General features: G+C 40.5%; 1 protein-coding gene across 15 annotated transcripts in view; it reads right to left on the bottom strand.

The window, feature by feature from the left end:
• Positions 1–21,961, bottom strand: part of Tcf4 (transcription factor 4) — a 355,777-nt gene that overhangs the window by 6,027 nt on the left and 327,789 nt on the right. For 11 of the 15 annotated variants that reach the window (XM_070029076.1, XM_070029075.1, XM_070029077.1 and 8 more), the window contains 4 exons: positions 5,795–5,930; positions 4,076–4,238; positions 977–1,206; positions 189–329 (listed from right to left, as the gene is read on the bottom strand). In XM_070029076.1, coding sequence (XP_069885177.1) covers positions 193–329; positions 977–1,206; positions 4,076–4,238; positions 5,795–5,930 — 666 coding nt within the window. In that variant the 3' untranslated portion in view covers positions 189–192. The remainder of the gene's footprint in view (positions 1–188; positions 330–976; positions 1,207–4,075; positions 4,239–5,794; positions 5,931–21,961) is intronic. The other 4 variants (XM_070029078.1, XM_070029079.1, XM_070029090.1 and 1 more) reach the window with 1 other exon arrangement.

Below are 21,961 nucleotides of genomic sequence, written 5' to 3'. Positions count from 1 at the left end.
AATTTCTAAGAAAGCGAGAAAACTATTGTGAATTTGGGTGTAGCTGGCTTAAATGGCTTACAGGCAGGTGAGAGTTATGATTGGAGAGGAATGGCAGCAGACGTGCATGTGGGAGTTATGAATGCAGATGAATGATGGAAAACTTGTGCATGAGATTATTAAGTGGAGAAGAATGGCATGAAACTTGCCCTTTCACATCTGCCCCATGTGATTCGATGCATCTCCCATTCCAGGGTGCGGGCCAGCTAAGGAGAGAGGGGGAGGCTCCGAGGACACCTTCTCTTCCTCCCTTCTTTTCAGACATGCAGCTTTCGGGTTCAGATTCCTTTCTGTGGAGAATGGGAATATAGGCCGTTTAGTTAATACCGAGGCTCTTCAGAGGGCAAGGAGACATTCCTGGACATGGATCCTACCTTCAGGTTCAGTTTTCAGGTGACATGGTAAAAGGAACACTTGGGAGAGTGCTCAGTGTTCATAACATGTGGTTGATCACTCACAAAGGTGAAGGTGCATGGAATTTGTGCCACCTCATTCCAGATGGAAAAGCTCTGACTGACAGTACAGTGGGAATGGTAGGTGACACTTAGTTGTAAGAGGATCTTGTAATTTCTAAAACTCTTGTTAGCATCACTTAATTGTACAAAGGGTTGTCACTGTGATATTTACAGCATGCACAAAATCCACTCCATCAATAGTACTGTTTCTTACCCCTTTCCTCTCCTCTTCTCTCCTTGTTACAAGTTTCTTAAAGGTTTCATTGTGCTAATTATGTTATGTATTTCTACATAATTATGGGAGACAAGAATACCACTTTCTGGAATTAGACATAGTCTATATTTGAATAGTTATTCTGAGGGAGTTTTAAGAGTTTGTACAATTACTATATGCTGATTTTAAAACAAAAAAGCCTAAATAGATTTGTAAATGAAATGAATCTCATTAAAAAGCGTCTGTGCTGCTATTTCAGCCCACTGACCTCGGACTTGCTGCTCCAGGCTGAGGATGACTGCCACAGCCTGGTGGAGGATCAGAAGCTTGGTCTGAGGCTTGTCACTCTTGAGGTGCAGCTGTACCATGCGGCCAAGCTCCTTGAAAGCCTCGTTGATGTCCCGGACCCGCAGGCGCTCACGGGCATTGTTGGCCATCCTCCGCTCCTTCTCTCGTTCTGCCTTCTGTTCCGGGGTCAGGTCCTCGTCATCGTTATTGCTGCAGGATAACAAGGGATGGGACATTTTCTAACAGTGTGGGGAAAAGTAAGTCATCAAAATTACTTTGTTTTTCTTCTGGAATTGCCAAGGAACATTATGTGTTCCATCTCGATCCTAGGTGGAATAAGTGTGTGTGTGTGTGTGTGTGTGTGTGTGTGTGTGTGTGTGTGTGTGTGTGTGTGTGTGTGTGTGTGTGTGTGTGTGTGTGTGTGTGTGTGTGTGTGTGTGTGACAGAGACAGAGACAGAGACAGAGATACAGAGTGTGTGTATGTATATGTGTGTGTGTATGTCCCAATTTTTCCATGTAATATACATACATACACACACATATGAATGAATGAAAATTGGGAAAACAGGCCTTTCTTATTGCATTTAATTTTATGAATGTTTATGGTCTCCAAAATAAGTTGGGGAAACCCAAACTGACATCAGCAATATAGAACAATACAAAATCTAAACACCTGTCCTTATAAATGACCATGACTTCACTGTGAGTCAAAAATGAAGCCAAACAGGATTCTCTGTAAAACCAAAATATCCGATGATTCATCCGAAAGGCAGGTTTCCTCCCCCCTTCCCTGCATAGATAAGATCAGTTCTGACCACATCTGGGTGTCACAATGTCCAATTACTCCTTTTATGGAAGGGAGCTAGGATGATGAACACTTTGAAAGCCTATCACACTAGGACCCTCTTATGGCAGTAGGTTTCAAATATTTCAGGGGCTATCATGTAGAAAAGAGGGAAGGGGATGTTTTGTCTCAAGAACACAGAACAAAATAAAGAACTCCAGATGACCTATGTGAACTCTCATGAGTAAATGAACACTCATGAGAGGCAGAAAAACTAGAGGCAGGAAAACTAAAGTCAACATCACCAAAAAGCAGAGACTCTCGTGGCAAGAAAGAACATGTCAGTGCCTATTTATAAGGCTGTCAGCTTAGGGACGGATGCAATGGGCTCAGGAACCATGAAGGTTAGATGCTGCTTTAAAATGACAGAAGTCTCAGTTTTTAATTGTGATCATTCATTACAACATTTCCGAATGGGAAGATGATGGAGTTAATCTAGCAAATTCAATGTACACTTAATGTAAACCAGCTTGACAAGTCATAGCTCTGATATTTTACTTTGAAAAATTCTCAATAAGACTCCAAACTGCAGAAGGTAAGTATGGTGGGGAAGATCTAATCAACCCATAAAAGAACTGGTATTCTTATGTTGTAAATACATGTAGCACATGGTAAGATATGGATGTCAACCAAATATATCATACATCAAGGGAGGAGGGAAAGTTAAAGGGGAGGAGGAAGATGCTGAAAGTGATACTTCTCTCCCATAAACTAGACTCCTTTCAAAACCACACAGTCTGTGCAGGAGTAAGAGGATGAACACATAGCTCGGGACCCCCATTGAGCAAACCCTCTTTTCTGTACTTCTTAATCTTCCTTCCTTGTCCTTCCTCTCCCTTTACCTATGACATCTCATGGTACCAACAAAATCCCAGGCTGCTCTGGCCTCACTCCTGTATCTCACTCTGAAGTCAGCTATAATAAGCAAGAGTGAACAGGAGTGATTCCCATACTGGAGCTAAAAATTCAGGCAATATTTTTATCCAGTAGACGTGTGCCGTACCTCAACATGGGAACTTGTCTTCCAGTGGCTTTCAGGCTAACAGCTACTTAGAATTACTTACTCACTTACAAATAAATTGGTCATGCAAATACACTAGATTGAAAAAAAAATGCTGAACAATACAGTCTTGGAAAGATGTATGAGTTAATGTCACAAGAATGGTGTTAAGGTTGTCAGCAGCAAGTTAAAATGGACAATTTCAAAGATCCTATTCTATGTGTAAATATGACCACTGATTAAATTACCAAGAATTGACAGGGCTAAAAAGAAGCTGTTAATGAGGAGAAATCCCTAACCCAGGATTTCTTGCCAATATGGCCTAGAAGGAAGGAACTGCACACGATGGTAAAGAAGGGGGAAGCTAGAAGCATTTACCATTTCTGGAACTTGTGGCAAGACACATAATAGAATAGTTATAAAGACAGCATGAGAAGGCAGCGTGAACTTAATTCACCAATAACATTAGTGGTGACCTTGACAACCACAGCCTTTAAAAGAAGAAGCTGTCATCTAGTACAACTGGTTTAACTTGCAAAGGGATTTGCCAACAAACCAAAGACATTATGGCAAAGTACATGGATGTCCCGGTATTCAAAAGCCATCTGATTTACCAGGCTCAAGTGCAAAGACACAGATCTAATTTGAGGACATCAGATACCTAAAAACATCAACCAGAAACTATTCTCCTGCAGCTATATTTTCTGTAGAAAGGAATATTAGTGAGGAGGGAAAAAAAAATCAGCAAGTTAGGTGTTACTCGTATAGACATCAACACATTTAGAATAAAATTGGGGGAAAAAACCCCATGATTTTCTTATTTTAGAGGTAAGAAAAAATTACAATTGCATATATATGATGTAAACTGACATTGTAACTTGGCTAAATCTTTTTTTGGAAAGAATTTAGAGAACTTTTCTGACCAAATTTATACAATTAAGGATCATTTAAAAAAAATAAACCACTGTACTTGCAATCAGTTACAAATCAATTTCAGTGTGTGTGATTAGCACTGGGTCCAAATTTATCAATGCCAAGACATGGTAGGCATAACTAGAGTACAGGTATCGTAAATGATACTTTTGAGTACTTCTAGAATAGGCCTTGAGATGTCTTTTCATCTGTGGATTTATTTACCTGCCAGGAAAAAACTGAGTAGTTTCTTCCTGTTCTGTTCACTTCATCAAAGTCCAATAAAGGAATTAAATGAAGCGACAGTATTATATACTGTTACCTAGATCTTGACCTAGTAATTGATTTGATATCCTTCTTGTCGTCATCTAATTTCTTGTCCTCGGAAGATTTTGCGTCCTGCAGGTTCTCGTCGCCCTCATCGTCAGACTTGATCTCGGAGCTGCCTGAGGAGACACTCTGCCCCTGCAGTCCTGGTGGCATGCCTACAGAAAAACAAATCAGGTGACACTACCAACTCACTGCCCAACACAACACAGACTGTAAGGCTGCCTGCCAGACAATCCACACGGCTGAACTCTGATCCTTCTGTCACTTTTCCTGCTAGCTGGTGAAGTTTCCAAAATGCACCTGCGGAAACAAGATTTTCCCTGCATTGGCTCTGAGGTTAAATTCTATTTTGCAATCTTTTGGAGTAGATGGTAATTTCACTGTCTACAAAACATCAACTTAATTGCAATGAAAATCATAATCATGAAAATCACACACCTCAATGTTCTGATTAAGAACCCAAGTAAATATCAGCTATTATATTGAGTTTCTTCCATATGCAATGATTTAATAGAAAAATGTCCTTAAAATATAATTCCCAGAGAGTACGCTAAATATGTGTAGTCAAGACTTCAATAGATACCCTAATGATATTCTGAAATTAGGCTTCTCTTATCCTCAAAGAGTAATCAGCATTTAAAAATGGTATATATAGAAGGCAGCTTGCTGCTCGCAGAAGAAATTTCTAGCTTTATCATTGCTAAACTTCTTAGGATCACACTACATTTTGAAACATGACCTTAACATAATTTGTTTCTCGGGTGGATACATGCCTATCAAGCATTCTCTTCTTACTTTTATCTGTGTATTCTGGAACATTATCTCTAAAACTTTGGATCATGGGCCAAGGAGCAACCCTACCACCTGGGAGCCATGAGAGGTAATGAATCGCACTGCTGCTACAGCAGTCTGGGTCACATGTGTAAATGCTACAATGTGGGAAGTACACGTAGTAAGACAGAGCAAAAGCAATGGTGCTTTAAAAGTATACATGCAGATGAACTGCTCAGATAAACAGGAACCACCTTACTCAGATTTATATTGAATACTCTCAAGTATAAAATGGTAGCCAAGGGAAAAGAAGGGTCATGTGTATTCCTAAGCTAGTGTTATCTGTTCATGTTAAATATGAGGGGAGCCAGAAGATGGTATTCAAGTGAGTGCCATCCAGCTGGCCAATGAGTAGCACAACTCTCTGGGGACAAGAAAAGACCTTGAAGTCAGGAGGGGGAAGGAGGAAGGCATTATACAGGGCTAGATGGCTCCAGAACAAAAGCCACCAAGCCAAGTTCCATTTTTAAAATGTACCTACATTTCCTTCCATCTTAAACAACAAAACCAATTTCCTTCCTCCCTATTCATTTGGAAAGATCATTTCAGGGCCCAACTAACCATATTAGAGGGACCTGAATGAGCAAAATGTGGAAATAGCTAAAATAAAATTTCCTCTCATCAGCCTGTTGTCTCATTCCCCACTGAGATGGGAGTGAGATTTCAGAGGATGTTTGAGGAAAACAGCCACTGAAGAAACCTGATTAGCAGGCTCAGTTCTAGCCCTTGCCCAAGCTGCTTCACCATTTTTGGACCACATTTAATTCTTGGTTTGTTACAAGTGCTTCCTGAATTCAGGCTGGCCTCCAAGTATGTTCAGCATCAACACTAAGTCTACTGATTACTGGAGGTCAGAAGTGCCCTTCGGATGCAGACTTACCTCTGTAGGGGTCCTGGGGTGGGTTCAAGTCAGGGGAAGTTGCAGACTGGACAGGAAGCTGTGGAACCGGAACCTGGTTTGGCAGAAGAGAATGGCTGCCTCTCAGGGCTACGCCATCTTCGCGATGGGCCCCAACCTGAAAGGGTAAGAGGAACCAGTGCTGAGTGGGAACTGGCAGAGGCCACAGCTTCATTTCCAGGGACAGCTCAGACGCAGGAAGGCTGGCCTGAAATGCCATCCTCCCTGAGTGCATCTCACTAGAGGGCGCTGGAGGACCGCAATGTACCTATAGTTCTCCGGGAAAAAAAAGAAAACACTTCACACTCAGTAAGATGCCGTGCTGTACATCCAGTGACAAATATGGCAGAGTAGCTCAGGCAGGTAAAACGTCAAATTGTCTCCCAGGGTGCTGCAGTGGAGCGCACTGATTCGTACCCATCTGTCTTCCATCATGTCCGCCAACAGATCTGACAATTATCTTAATGCCCATATGCTTAATTGTGGGCTTCTCAATTCCCCCATTGCTATCGGAAATCCTACAGGAATTTCAATTTGGCATTCGACTTTCATTTCAGGGGATAAGATTCTCAGGCCTGCCATTTTTTTTTTCCATAATGCCAGCTAAGCCTCTGACAGCGGAAGCTACAGCAGTATGGGACATAGCCCCTGCTCGGTACAAATATAATAAAATGTCACCTGGCTTTCCAAAACTGGCAGCCCATTCCAAATTAATGTTTACTGTATTTCATCAGCTGCTGAGTTCTAAATCCAAAGGGGGACCATTTCTGCCAATGCCACCACACCGGAAAATGTACCAATAAAGGTTTTATTAAACACACCAGTAATGCCATCATTGCCATGCAAGGATGTTTGGACGTTTTTCCATCTCCTCCTCCCCCCACTACTCTAATCCTAGAAAGGCACCATATTGTAAACACTCTTTATGCGTCCAAGAATAAAATTATAGAGTACAGCATGATTACTTGATTTGAAAAAAAAATACTGCTGAGCTTTTTATTAACTACCACCACCTACTCTGGGGTGCAGAGACATTGAATTTGTGGCACTGAGACACCAGTTGCTGACTTTATAGCATATGCCTTGGAGCAAAACCATTAAGCATTTGTAAACCAAGAAGAGCACAAGGAGCTCATCTAGGTCTTTGTTTTTCCAAGGAGTTACTTTCTTAGCCTATTGCTAATGTATTTATTTATACAAGTCAGTGGATCTAAAAGTAAAAAAAAATTACTCATGAATTTATATTGTAATGAATCATGGCTTGCTTTTGTAATCCAAAAATACAGATCCACAAAGCAGAGTCTTTACTCTTTTGCTATTACGATATTTCAAATGAGTATTTCCAAAAACTTCAACAACAGTAAGAATCCGAACCAACAACAATCAAATTCCCAAGACTAAAGAATGCTACCTGAAGACAGCTAAGTAGGAAATAAGCATCAGCTTTAAAAACTAATTGCTTCCAAACAATAGGAGAGGAAATGATTGCCAGGGCAGTGAGAAAGAGCAAAACACATCGATGTTCAGATTCAACACAAAGCAAGAACAGGAAAGGACCTCAAGGTTTGTACGCATTGGAAGTATAAAGGAATGTTTTAGCTGGCAGATTTGCGGAGTCCAGTTCTGTCTATAACTGGCTATATTTGTCACAATATGAACTTCAGAATGGTGGCTACTTATGCTTCCTGTGTGCCTACTCCAAATGTACAGAAGCTCTGGGTAGATCCCACTGGTTGATCCTGAATTCCACTGTGGGCCTCCATGGAGTTCAAGCCTCTTCCACATGTGTTTAATTTTGTTTCCATGACCCTTTTCTTTCCTCTGTAACTCAGGCTTGTTCTCTTATGGCTATACCATGCCCACTCTGTTCCTTCAGCCATGTCTAACCCACTCTATCCACTTGATATTTTTATTTATTTTTTCTGACATTTTTATTTTTCTTTGGAACAACAGAGTGTAGACACTTTCCATCCAGTTTATGATCTGTCATGCTTAGATCTGTGCATTTAGAAAGACAGAGTCAATCAACAATTTCCCTTTCAAGTCTAAGATCTCCGCATTTATCAAATGATAGTTCTTTACGTTTGCCAGGCAATGTGAACTTAAAATAACTACCCTAGTACTGGTTTGTACTTTCTAGTATTCCTAATGGATTTGACTTCTTGAATATCCATAAAGGAAGATTTTAAGTCAGAACCACTTTCAGTGACTATGATTGGGGCTTAATGGAGACTTAAGCTCCTTCCATTTCAGAATCATTCTATGAAGGCTCTTAAGCCTTCTTTGTAGGCATTTGTAGTTGTTTTTCATCTAAGCATTCAGTTACTGATCTTGAATTTCCCGCTCTCCTCAATATCACATATAGATGAGTTTTCACAGGAGGAAACAAAGGAACCCATATGACTGCCTTTCAGTTCTGTTTGCCTTAGCTGATAATGAAAGTCAAGGCTCTGGGTGTGGGAGTACAGTAGAGACAGCAATGTGCAGCTCTGGTAGTAAAGGTTTATTTGCTAGCTATGCTATGTAGTCATAAGGAGCTTAGAGGCAAATAAAGAAAATAGTATCAATAGTTATAGGGAGTAAGTCTCAAGTTTAACCACTTAGAGTACCACTAATATATGTAAAACTAGTGCCTCACTAGTTAGATGAAATACTATGTGTGTTAACTAAATATCCTTGCATAGTACATAAAACAAATAGTTTTATGTGAACATTAAGACCTCTCAAAACTCAAGCTACTTTCACTTTTGTCATCTTTGTGCTCAATATGCCTCTTTTGTTCACATCCATTTTATCTTAAAACGTTTCCTATGTAATGGCAGCAAAATCTTAAGCTTTATAAAAATATTTGAGAATAAAGTTGTTCTAAGTACATTTTTCTTTAGATTTTTAAGCTTATGCTACCTGAAGTTGTCTATTTTCTATAGATCATCTAGAAAAATATCAGTCAGCTCTTTTCATACAGGAAGGTGGAGATAAAGTAGTCCTTTGTTTTTTAGTCTTCCTTATAGCTATGTATTTTGGGTCACATGAAATGAACATGTCTATATGACGAGATGGTTCTATAGATATTGCTTCTCTAGGACCCATGCATTTCCTTGCTTGTCTCCTGTCCTATAGATAACATGTTATAACCCTTTATACCTTTCTTTTGCAAACATTACCTCTGTTCACATAGAAAACAAGATAGAATGGCCACTGATGGTCAGCACAAATCCACCATAAAGATAATTCAGAAGTAGGAGCTAGGAAGTGGCGCTGTAGCTCAAGTGGTAGAGCGCTTGCCTTGAGTTGAAGAGCTGAGGGACAACACCCAGACCCAGAGTTCAAGCCCCACGACCGACAAAAAAAAAAAAAAGAAAAAAAATAGGAGCTAGTACTTTCATATAAATACGTATATTCACACATGTATACACACACATATATGTATATATACATTCTCTATATATGGAAGTATTGACTACTTATATATAGGTTATATAGGCTATATATCTATATATCACATACACACAGGGCATAATAAATATATACTGATTCAACTAGGAATAAGCTCCATCTTTCAACATATATACCAATTCTGTATACAGGATATATGTCCTTAGAAAAATTAATCTCTTAGTAAAGCCCTGTTCTGATAAAATTTAACAGTAGATCATCATAAAGATGAAAGCCAGCTATGAAAAGCTAATTCCATTAATGCTGAGTGTAATTGCTTTGAATCTAAGAATCTTCTTATAGTCACCTATGATGTACTCTCAGATATCAATGTACTGAAAGCAAAACTTTATACATTTTGGTGGTAACTACTGAGTCATCAGAAAGAGCATTTTTAACCCAGTGGACATTTGCTATGCTGGTCCAGGCCCATGGCAGCAAGCGAGGAGGGCAGAATGAGGAATACATCTGACACGACGCAGGTCAGTTCATAACCATCCTTTGTATTATTTCTGACCACTTCAGCATGCTGGTTTTAACAGAGAGAAAGGTAGACTTGTGTGGAAGAAGATCCTCCATCACAACAGCCTCTGTAAGTAGATTTTGGACCCAGAGGTCTCTGGGGACCTATGGTGACTCATGCCTCGGGGACACTCCTGCTTCTCTTGGGCAGAAGGGAAGCAGAATTCATGAGCAAATGTAGTTTCCATCCAAGAGCTTCCCTTTTAAACCATGTCTATGTGTGGTATTTGTACATATACATTCACCTATATATGAATATGGTTTGCGCATATATACACCAATAATTATACGGAGCTAGAGACTGCTTTAGTTTTCTACCTCTCCACCTACAGCTGAGATTCTTCCTTCATACAGGTCATCTGGTACATTCTGTTCCTGCTGTGAAGTAGTCCCTCTTGGTCATAGTATTTCTAAGTCCTGACTGAAAGATCATCTCACTGTCCAGACCCTCACTGAGGAGACACGGGTTGTTCTGTGATTAGGCCAGCCAAGGCCCTGCTCTGAGTTCATCGTGGTCTGACGAACTAACTACACAAGAACAAGGCAAGAACATGGGCCAGGCAGCCTGCGCCTTCTTCACATCTGGTAAATCATAGCCAGTGCACAGAAATGGGAATATGTAAGTTACATTTGATCTTAGGTCAAGTTATGTTCAAATTCTAGTTCTCCTTGTGAATTTGTCATGGGGAATAATGGTTACACTTTATATGCAGATCACCTCCTTCCCCACTCTCTTCTTCTTCTACTTTTTTTTTTTTTTGGCAGTACAGGGGATTTTTAACTTGGTGTCATGTGCCTAGCACTTGAGCCCTATCCTCAGCCCCTCCCTTTTTGCTTTTAGCTATCTTTTCAGATAGAGTCTCACACTTTTTTGCCCAGGCTGACCTTGGACTGGAATCCTCCTACCTACAGCTACTGAACAGCTGGGATCACAGGAGTGTGCTACTGCATTATAAATATATACATAAAGGAGGGATGCAGAATTCATAAGTGAATGGGATTTACATCTATGAGCTTTTGTTTTAAAACTGTGTATGCATATGCATGATATACATACATATACCTCCACCAACATATGAACATGCTACATGCATATATACACAAATAACTATATAGATCTATAGATTACTTCAGTTTTCTTGATTATAAGGGAAAAACCCTCATAGTTTACCGACTCAGGCCAAGGCCGAGATATCTAACTAAATTATACAATTTAATATTTGCCACAACTCCTCCAACATAAACAGATTTAAAAGACATGCAGTTTCAAATCAGGTGGCTGATGGCCAGGCTGCTCGTACACAGGGATGCGCACAGCATCTTGGTAAATATCCTTGTCCTTATCCTCCAGCTAGCAAATACCACAAACAAAAAAGACATTCAATGCCTTTGCTCTCTTTGTTTCCAGGGAGTATTGTGAAAGTAATTATTCTGTTGTATTTAAGAGGCCTATTTCATGGATGGGAAAATGTATTAAATTTCATTTGGCAGTTATTCAATCCTAGTTAATGTTATCTCCAGAGATAACTGCTTCAAAACAGGCTTTCAGACCCCAGTTACTTCGATTCTACCATAATCCTTCTAAAAGAGCGTAGGACAGAAACTTTATGTAATATGTCATCAACTTTGAGACCCAGGTAATAATAAATGACACAAAATCAAATATGCTATTTGAACATCCTGATATAGCAAACACTGAAGTTAGTTATCAATGGCATATGGATTCAAAGTTTTCCTATTGACCTAGGTGCTATCTATCTATCCATCTGTGTGTGTGTGTGTGTGTGTGTGTGTGTGTGTGTGTGTGTGTGTGTGTGTGTGTGTGTGTGTGTGTGTGTGTGTGCTGGTGCTTGAACTTAAGGCCTTTGTGTATTCTCACTTATTTATTTATTTTTGCTGAAGGCTGGCACCCTACCACTTGAGCCACACCTTCATTTCTGGCTTTTCAGTGGTTAATTCATGATACAAGTCTCAAGGACTTTTCTGCCTACGCCGGCTTCCGTTCACAATCCTCAGATCTCAGGCTCCTGAGTAGCGAAGGGTGACAGATGTGAGCCACTAGTATACAGCGAGGTGCTTTTTAGAAAGAAGAAAACTAGAGGGAAAACTGGACCCCCCCCAAAAAAAAGTTTTGATACCTTTTACTCTCATTTTTCCAAAAACAAGAAAGAAAAGTTGATGGGCTTTCACCGTAATTAGAACCTATTGACACCGCCAACAGTTCTGGTGTGGAACAGCAATCTCCCTGTGAAGTGTCAGCTACGCACTGACAGTTGTAGAGGATGTGATTTCAGTTTCAATTACCTTGCCAGATCTCTGTCATGTTAAGAAAAAAAAATAAAGCAAACTTACTTTCCCACATGTGCAAAAAAACCCCCCACTGTTTAGCTGAAGAATGCATCTTTTTTAAAGGTGGGAAATGCGCATGAGCAGATAGTACTCAAAGTTCATGACAGCAGCCCATGGACATGGCGAAGAGTGAGGCCAGGATCACCAAAACGTGCAGAAAACAAGATGTAACTCTAAAAAGACAACCCTTGGGAGAGAAAGGCCTAACATCTGGGATGCTCTTCAACCACAGATACAATTTCTGTATCCCTTAGTTAAAAAAAATGAACATTTTTTTTTATTATTATCTGAGTAACTAAACATTTAAAGGACTTTTCGCTGAAGGTGGATCTGGATCCAATTCTTTCGTTTGGATTCTCATTCAATTTTTCAAATTTTTATTGGGAGAAGATTTCATAAATGTCAGGAGAACACCTAATTTTTTTTTTCCTGAAAAATCTCACAGCTTTGTGTAATGCTTTGTCTGAAGTTTTATGCACTCTTTAAAGTGCAATTCGTCGAGATTTATCCAATGCTTGTTCTCCAGAGAATAAAATTAAATTTTCAGGAGGATTTAAATATGACCTGAATGGTTCCAACCTTGGCTGTGTTTATTTGTCATAATCAGCTCAGGTTGAAATTCCCCTTGATTCCCCACCCAAAATAGTTATAATCATGAATGACTCTATGGCAGCATAGTTAAAGAGATGCAAATGGGCACAAGCTGAATTCAGTTCACCTTTCCTTTTCTAACTCATTGGTTCCATTTATTAAAACTTTCATTTCTGTCTTCTGCCTCCTCACCTCTCACACAGCCCCCGCCATTTTCCAGCCATAGCTGGATGCAACAGACCAGGTCGGGATGGCAGCAGAAGCTGACAGTGTCTCTCCTATCTCTTCCCTGTTCCAGGTGGGAGGCTAGCATTAAGTAGGTTATTTGCAAACAAAGATAGGCCATCACTACTGAATCAAGCCCACCTAGCATAGTGACCACGGTGAAACTTAGCAGTTACTTGTGGGCAGCTTGTTTTGTTTGGAGCAAAGGAAAAGTCCATTGAACATATACCATATACTGAATTTTGAATTCCTGAAGTGTAGCATACTTGGGTGAGTGTGTTATCTTCCTGCTGACTTCTATACAAAGCACTGGTAACCAGCACTGGCAAAACCCTCATTAGGCCTTTGCCACTTTGCTCCACCTTTATCTTGAAAAGGCTTTTCTTATTAGCTATGGCTTCCATGCTTACTGTGAAGTATTTGGAAATGGAACAGAAAGCATTCTATTCTCTCTCTAGCTCTTGGTCCCTTGCCTGCTGAAGTTAGCCTGGATTTCCACTGCTCTGTGGACTGAGTACCAAACCGCTATCGCTTGTGGCTGTATCCTTTTACCTGAATCCTCTGGTTTTCTCCTGTTTTGTAAACTGTGTAGCCTCAATCTTTAGATATCTGTTCATGGCCGCCAACTAACCTGCATTTACTCCCATTTCGCATAGACTGTGCTGCGCTGTGCTGGCTTCTTATGACTCGCAGTACTCCTTGTCTTTCACCAGATCCACAGATGTCCTGCCTCTGGCCCCTGGAAGGCTGTGCTGTTTGTAAGAAGACTGTACTTTCCCATTGCCTTCCTTGTCCTGAGCAGGAGAGGGCTTTTCCCTGGTGAGACCTAACAGCCATCACCCTCCAAACACAAGGTACACTGTCCAAACAGCACAGGATGTACACTTTAATGAGTTGTTCTTGCAACCACTAATCACAAAGCCAATAGGTGCCTTTGGATTCTGAGTGTCCCTCAGGTGTAGGCCACCAAAGAGCACTGTAGTATAACAATGTACATACATGTTATACATATGGCATGGATTTGTGTTCGTATATCTGACATCGAGACCTTTGATATTGTCAGATATACATTTAACATGCTTCTAGTAAACAAACATTCCATTTACTCCAACAAATGCCTTTTGAGTGTGTCCATATGCAAGGCACTCTTCAGGTATCTGCAGGGAAAGAAATGATAAAAGACAGACATATCTATTACTCTACAGGCATTTAGGCCTTAATGGTGGGGTAATATCGTTACCATAAAAGGCAAAATAAAATGAATGCCATGAGAGAGTATGAGGTCATACAGGGTATTAAATGTGATGAAGTCCTCTCTGTTAGGGAAAGCAGGTTGCTTAAACAACAGTAGGGCAGTTTAGGCAGGTTTTGAAGGATAATGCAGACTATCTAAATATACTTTTACAGCACTAATATTTGACATACATGCCAACTGTAAATACAATGCTTATTTTTATCTCAATGAGTATTATTCAGACATGTGTGTGTGTGTGTGTGTGTGTATCAGTAAAAGCAGCTAAGGATTGTGTGTTAACATGTGTTTTCATATCCTCAGATTGCATATTTCAGACAAAAAGCAGATTTTTGTAAAGATTGTTACAAAACTCAACAGCTATGCTACAAAGTGAACTCACACAAGGCATTTTGGCCACAAATGGTACCTCACTGTATGTGTGTATTATTGGCCCCAATGATTCACTCTTATTTAACTGCAATGAAGTCTTTCATCTCTGAGCTATACAGTAATAGTTTCCATATGACCAGTGGCTGTGCTATAAATAAGATCAAAAGCAAAAGAAAGGATTTAATAAAAGAAAAGGACATTAAGAGTAGCATTAAATCAGGAGAAAAATACCAATATCCAATTCTTTGTTTTGGGAGAATAAAGCATCACAAATCACTAAGCTCCCTCAATATCTTACAAAAAGTCATCTATAAACAGCAGACATATGCAAAATCCATTTGAGAATACCTTAGCGTGGCAAGAGATTAAGCTGGAGGGCTTAATGTGAAGGCTGGGAGCCGGATGTCCATTTAGATCTGGCCAGAGAACAGGTAACAGAGCTTTAGAGCTACGTTCCCATTATTCAGATAGAATGTGTCAACTGCAAACATCTACCCGTTCCTTTGCCCTTTTTCTGTCCTATTTCATGGAGATGGGCCTTTTGGTAATCCAGAGCTTCTCAGAGAATCATAACATTGCTCAACTCTGGTGCATGTGTTCTGAGAAAGGAAGTTTTTTTTGGCACAGAGTGACTTGATATGAAGAGCCAACTTCCCAAACAAATTTTCTTCTAGTTCTTAAAAAAAAATTTTTTTTTTACAATGTTAATCTCTATTCCCGACTGGATAAACAGCTGCTAATAACCACCCATTCCCAGGGGAGGAGGCGTATTTCCTTTTATCTTCAGACTCGGGGATACCTGATGTGCACTGGGCTTTAGTGCTTCCTCATGTTTCTTATTTTGGTTTGTTCAAAACTGTTTTAGTCTAGGTCTTGCCAAGTCAGGTTTCTTTTCTTCCTTTCCCTTCAACTACCTCCCAAACTTTGGAAGACCCACAGCAGTCACAGTATTACTGATTTAAAATAGTAGTTCATTCACTGTTGGGCTTTCAGAGGAAATCCAAGCCCTTCAAATCTCTAAGGGAGAGTGCAGCCTGGGACCCTGGTATAAGAAACTCTGTGAGGGAAATGGGCCATTTTGCCATTTTCTCCCTTTAAGTGCATACTGAGCTAATTATTCATTCAAGCACTGGCTGTGCTCACAGTTACTCAATTTCTAATAGCATTGTTAATGTGATTACTTAGCAATACCCAGTATTTGTGCCTCAAATAAAGGAGCAAGCTTCAACACATTTTTCCCCTTTTGCAGAAAGTGCTCTGCAGAAGTTTGCCGCACCAACCAGTCCCTTGTGTCTTTCTCACTTGTTCCCGAGCACCTGCTTTAATGGTGACCTCAGTTCTATATCTCAAGATTCAGACATTTTGCAAAACAGCTTTTTTAAACAAAACCCAGCTGTTTCCCATCTAGACTACAGGGGGAAAATTTTGGGCAGCTTGCAGAAACATTACCCAGAGACTACCATTCTCTGACAACTTCCACGCACGTTTGAGAGCTGCCAGCATGCAGAAGCTGGGGGGAAAGGCAGGATTAAAAGGTGGAAACTCCATTCTGTGAGTTTTGAAATGGCCAATCAACTGCTTTAAAGTGAATGTGGCTATTGGATCAGGACAATGCTTTCCCCAAAGATGTCCTTTTGACTCAGACAGATCTTTTGGTTTAACTCAGCTTTATAGTTCCTAGATGATTTATGGATAGAGAGGAAGCCATAATTATGCCCAACTGTGAATGTCAACCAATTAGGTAGGACTCTCAGATTACAGAAAATGCAGGCCCATGCTTTTCAGATTTCCCGCTTTGTCTGAACCCGCTTCATCTTTTGCACCTATTTTACACTTCTGTTCTTTAAGCAACTAGGATACTTCTGATTTGAAAAAATTTACAGCCACAATAAAAGTTAACATAACACAACGGCCACGGAATTTGAGAAAACAGAAAATGGCCAAGGCCTCGGTCTTGGCTTTTAAACAGTACCAAGTTGCGCCAGTATTTTCTGGGTTGGGATGAATGACATAACTGAATTACTTCATGAACTGCTACTTTAATTCCCAAGGGTGGAAAATTCCATGAGTTAATTTAATTAGGATGTAAAAAAATATACATGAAAACTCACTCTTCCTGTGGACTCTCATGTGAAATGTTCGAGCCAATTGCTGGAGGGCCCAGCAGAGGCGGAAGGCTTTCTTCAGTCCTCCTGCCAGCCGCAAGGGTGGGCCATTAGGCAATTTCCTCACTGCAGCTTGAGCATCTAAGAGCCTTTATATCCCACTACCCCCGCCTCTCTTGCCAGTCCTGGGGCTTGAACTCAGGGACTGGGCACTGTCCCTGTGCTTTTTTTGCTCAAGGCTAGGACTCTACCACTTGAGCCATAGTGCCACTTCTGGCTTTTTCTGTTCATGTGGTACTAAGGAATGGAACTTAGGGCTTGATGCATGTTGGGAACCACTATGTCACATTCCCAGCTCCAATTTTAAGTTTTTATCAGCAGGTTTATTCTATAGCTTAGCAAAGACTGTTCTGTCCTGTCTCTAACTGCTGAAATTCTACATTGACCTTAGCGTAAGGACATCCATTCAGGAAGCTTTTACTAGGTAGCTGATCACTTCCTGGGTCACAGAGTAATTCTACCTTACATTGATGAGATGTATACTTGTATTATTGCCCTGCCAAGCTGAAAAGCTTATGAGATTGGTGACAGCACCTTACCCTAATCAATATCCCTATTGCATCTGAGCCAAACATACAGAATGAACATGTGAACATTTTAAAACGCATACAATGTATTTATCTTCCTCCAGGAAATATGCTTCCTGGAGAAAACAAGGATATTACTACATTCTTTACAATGCCAAGGCTCTTCCTTTTCCAAATTATGAATGGTTTTGTATAGTGTGCCCCTGCACTTAATAAAAGTCTCTGCCTGCTTTTTTTTCCCTCCATCACTCAAAAAAGACTCACATAAGAATATGACGCTGTTAGTATCTGTTTTAAATGTCTCCATCTTTTTTTTAATATTCCAAAGTGAAAAAGGAAGGTTTTTCAGATTTATTTTATTTAAAGTTCATGACAAGATGCTAAACACAAATATTATAGAAAAACATTAGAGACACCAAGCACTTGTTGCCTGAGGAATTCAGACAATGTCTTCCACTTTGATCTAAACATCCAGTGCAGTCCAATGGGCTGTTTGCTTCTACATTATGAGGCCCACATTTACTAACCATGTTAAATGGGTGTGGAGGCAAAGCAGTGAATGCACTTCCCAAGACCACTGCAGGGAGATCTGGGGAGGTTTAGTATCTGCACCCTCTTTCTCAAGGGGTAGATGAGTTCAGGTGAAATGGCCTTGCAACTTCAACTTTTCCTTAACTTGATGAAGAACACCATGTGTGCTTAAGGATTCTGAAACTATTATTGGATTAATCTTTATGGTTAGAATTTCTGTAAACCTCATTCTTGTTTTGTTGTCCTTAAAATAAAGTACAATATTGATACAGATAATAAAAGCTTTCAGTTGAGGCTGCTAATTTGCCCTCAGATATAGTCAATAATTGAGGAGATGAGGAGAGCTAGTAGAATACTAGAGACAGTCAAATACCTAATTTTAAGGCAGCTGATAATGGAGTAGCTATTGGAAGCTGATGTTGGTGATTAAGATCCTGTGTGAAGTTCTATCATGGATGCTTAAAGGACAGTCTTGCAATGCTCTGAAAAAAGAGTAGTAGCCGCTCAAACTCAGCTTTGGTTTCACTAAGAACAAGTCTTCCTGGACAAACTCCATTTCCTCACTCACAGGAGCAATGCACATCTGGTTGCTCATGACAGTGCTGGGGCCCAAGGGATGAAGAGTAAAATCAGTGGACAGAGCTGACAGAGACAGTAAACTCCAAGAAGCGGGGCCCTGTGAGTGCAGGGAGAAGACTGTGGTCCCCAGCCTCAGAGCTTTTTTGGTCCATGTCCTCCCTTGGCCAACATTTTTATTAGTCACTTTGATGTGGGCTTTAATGACACCCCATCACATCTGCCAACAATAGAGCTGGCAAAGTACGTGACCAAATACGGACCTAAAAGTAGACCTATAGACTGGAAACAGATGGAAGGCTGCTATATGAAATTGAAATTGGGTTATATGAAGTTTTGCCCAGGTAAAATGAAAAGTGCACAAGGATAGTTGGAAAATGTGGCTTGTGGATCTCAAGTGATCGATTACAAGTTCAATACATGTCGGCAGGATGATGGAAGTATCAATAATAGTGCAAACAGAATTTTGTTAGGCGGCACTCATGAAGATGGAAGAGAGGAGTGACGTATCTATACCAGTCTATTGGGTAATAACTTGAGCACTGTGTTCAGTTTGAGATTTTTACATACTAAAGGTCCTTGGACAGGGAGGACACGCAGTAAGCTAGGAAGGAGAATCCACCCGAAAGTCCTCGGAGTTGTATAGGGAAAGCCAACCATTTTGTTTTTAGTCCATATATTTAAAAATAAAGATGTCTAATTTAAAATAATAAAAAAATTAAAATAGACGACTTTCTTCAAATGATTGAGTTTCTCAAGCACTTGTTGGGTTGGATTTGGGGTCGGGAGCCAGTGTGGACTGGACATAGGAAGCTCTCTCACACATTTGACAGAAATGGGCTTTGTGGAACTAGTTGACCTTGGAGGAAAGAGATGATCCTCCATGCTCTGAGGCTCTATCGTACCGACTGCTTAGATCTGAAGTATGCACTCACATGTACGTGCAGCTTGAGAGAACCAAACCTATGGAAACCCAAAGATTAGAAGTGGCAGTTTTCTGAATATAATTCTCTCTGTTATTCATTAAACATTCATACCCATTGATGAGGCTGAAAGTTTTTTGAATGATCTTTCTTAACTGAACAAGGACAAAACCCACATCAAAGACGTCTTTTTGTGATCCTGTAAGTGTCTTCTTTATATGTACAAGACAATGTCTTGTTGGTCATAACCCTTGTAGAACAGCAAGAGAATTTCCTCCTGGACTGCTATGATGACCTAGGAAATACTAGATACCCAAGGCAGCAACACAATGCCCCAAGAGCACTCTTGGCTCTAAGCTAAAATGACTAACAGAGCTGCACAGCTATTTGCTGTAAGGAGCCAGGAGGCAATGAAGGACTTTTCTTGGGTTCATTAATTAAAGTCGGAGGAACTCAATGATTTTTAATAACAGCTACAGTTTTGAAATTGTTATGATATTAGGTCAAGAACAGAAGTCTACTGTGAGATTGTGAGATACATTACAATGAGTGCTGGCCTAGTTAGTGGCTTGTCTGATTTTGAATCCTAGTTCAGCTCCATATAACTAGCAAGCACTGTGGTTGGATCACTTCCCCTTTCTAGGCCTTAGTCTTCAGCAGCAAAGAAAGGACAATCGGTTGCCTTCAGAGGTGCTTTTAGAACCCACAGTTTTAAACAGGTCTTAGCACAACTATGGGAGCAGAAACTATAATCGGTCTAAGTTGTCACATATTGAGTGCCAGTTAAATTGCAAGGTATTTGTTACGCTAACACATGAACTTTGGGTAACTTCTATATAATCTGAAAAAGAAAATCTACAAATGCTCTTGAAAAGAGGAAAACTGAGTCAAAATTGGATTGTACCAGTGGCTTTAGAACTGCATTCTATACCCCTCCCCTGGCAAGTCTAGGGGAAGTCTTGGGAAATGCCACGAACTGAGGTAGAGGATGACCTTCTGGGCTCCTCCATCCCTAAGTCAAGTAGAATTATTTCTCTTAAGAGGTCACTACAACTAGAGCAAGTAACTGTGCATCATTCCCTCCAGCGTAAGACAGCCCTGTTCTCTTGTGGGAGCTGGTGAACTGGTACATAGCCAGTCAGTCGCAACCTGTTGAGTGCAGATACCACGCCTTGTAGAAGGCCTGCCACTTATAACCACCCCCATTGTTTTTGAGATGAACAGGCAGAATTCAAACAAAGAAAGGGGATCACACTAAAAACAGATGTTTCATCTCAATGGTCTCATCGTGGCTGACTCTACCCACACAGGACCAAGAATTACACACAGCCCCATGAGAGCACAGTTGATGTGGGTTTTCTTTTTAGTCTCTTACAAGAAGAGGTCAGGTCACCTGAAAGGCTTTTTTCAGGCCTCATCTGTAGGTATAAAAGCCAAGATGAATAATGGAGAGAATTGTATTTGGAAATTGCCATTTTAATAATTTATAAGAAATCTAGCGATTTAATATCCAGGTTAATCACGGAGGTAGCAGAGGTGCAGAGAAACTATAGCCCGTAAGAGTTCCCAACTAGATTGGTAAGTATCGAGTTTACGAGCTGCTTATTCCCTCACGCGATGATTCTATTAGGAAGTTGGTGGTTATGGTAAGAAAAACAACTTCATAACTTAAGATTTACAACTTCAAAGATCCTAGTAGGACGAGCTCTGGCCATCCAGAAGGAAAACACTGATTTAATAGAAATTAGACATGGCCATGAAACACCCAGAACTTTCTTCTGCCAACCAATATCCATCAAGATCTGTAAAAAATCACAAGTTCTGAAAAGCATGAAACTAGTTCTGAAAAAGGTAGGGGCTGGGAAGGTGGCTCAGAGGTCAAGTGCTTGCCTTGCATGCATAAGACCCTGGGTTCGATTCCTCAGCACCACATAAGCAGAAAAAAGCCGGAAGGGCGCTGTAGCTCAAGTGGTAGAGCCCTAGCCTTGAGCTGAAGAGCTGAGGGACAGCGCCCAGGCCTAGGGTTCAGGCCCCATGACCAACAAAGAAAAAAAAAAAAGAAAAAGAAAAGGGTACTATAGTGTCTGGGCCTCCCCAGGAACAAAGAACGGGGATTTCTGGAGTCATTGCCTCTGAGCTTAAAACTATCACCTCCCACCTTCTGAGGCTCAGTCCACCAAGGTCTCCTGGCTGTCAGGAGCACCCTGGCTGCAGTGTCTACACGAAGGTACAGAACAGAAGGGCTGGTAACAGCTCAGGCACTCAGCACATTTGTTTCTCTTCTGCCCTTTTGAGTGCTGATTCCACTGGAAGGGGGATAAAATGTAAAAAGTGGTACTTAAGTAATTTACAAGTCAGTAAGGCAAAAGACGTATTTATAAAAAGCCATAACTATAAAAGATGCCTCGTTGTGTATAGCTGGGTAAGATAAGTATATAGAAATGGTATGACTCATAAAACTGAGACTGGAGCAGAAAATAACTATCATGGCAGGGGTAAGCAAGGGAAAACCCTTGTGGAAGAGGAATTGGAGTCAAACTATTGAGAATGGGTGGGAATTAGATGGAGAGGGAAGAAACACAGAGAGGGGTCAAAAAGAAACACTTGCCAAAAAGTACACTGGACACAGACTTGCCTTCCTGAGAAGCATTTTGCATATTGCAATAGCTAATGGCTTTGGG

This window comes from Dipodomys merriami, unplaced genomic scaffold (assembly GCF_024711535.1).
Source record: "Dipodomys merriami isolate MVZ:Mamm:240054 unplaced genomic scaffold, mDipMer1.0.p SCAF_2, whole genome shotgun sequence".
Lineage (NCBI taxonomy): Eukaryota > Metazoa > Chordata > Mammalia > Rodentia > Heteromyidae > Dipodomys > Dipodomys merriami.
The sequence above is the reverse complement of the archived record's forward strand: the minus strand, read 5'-3'. Positions and strand labels throughout refer to the sequence as shown.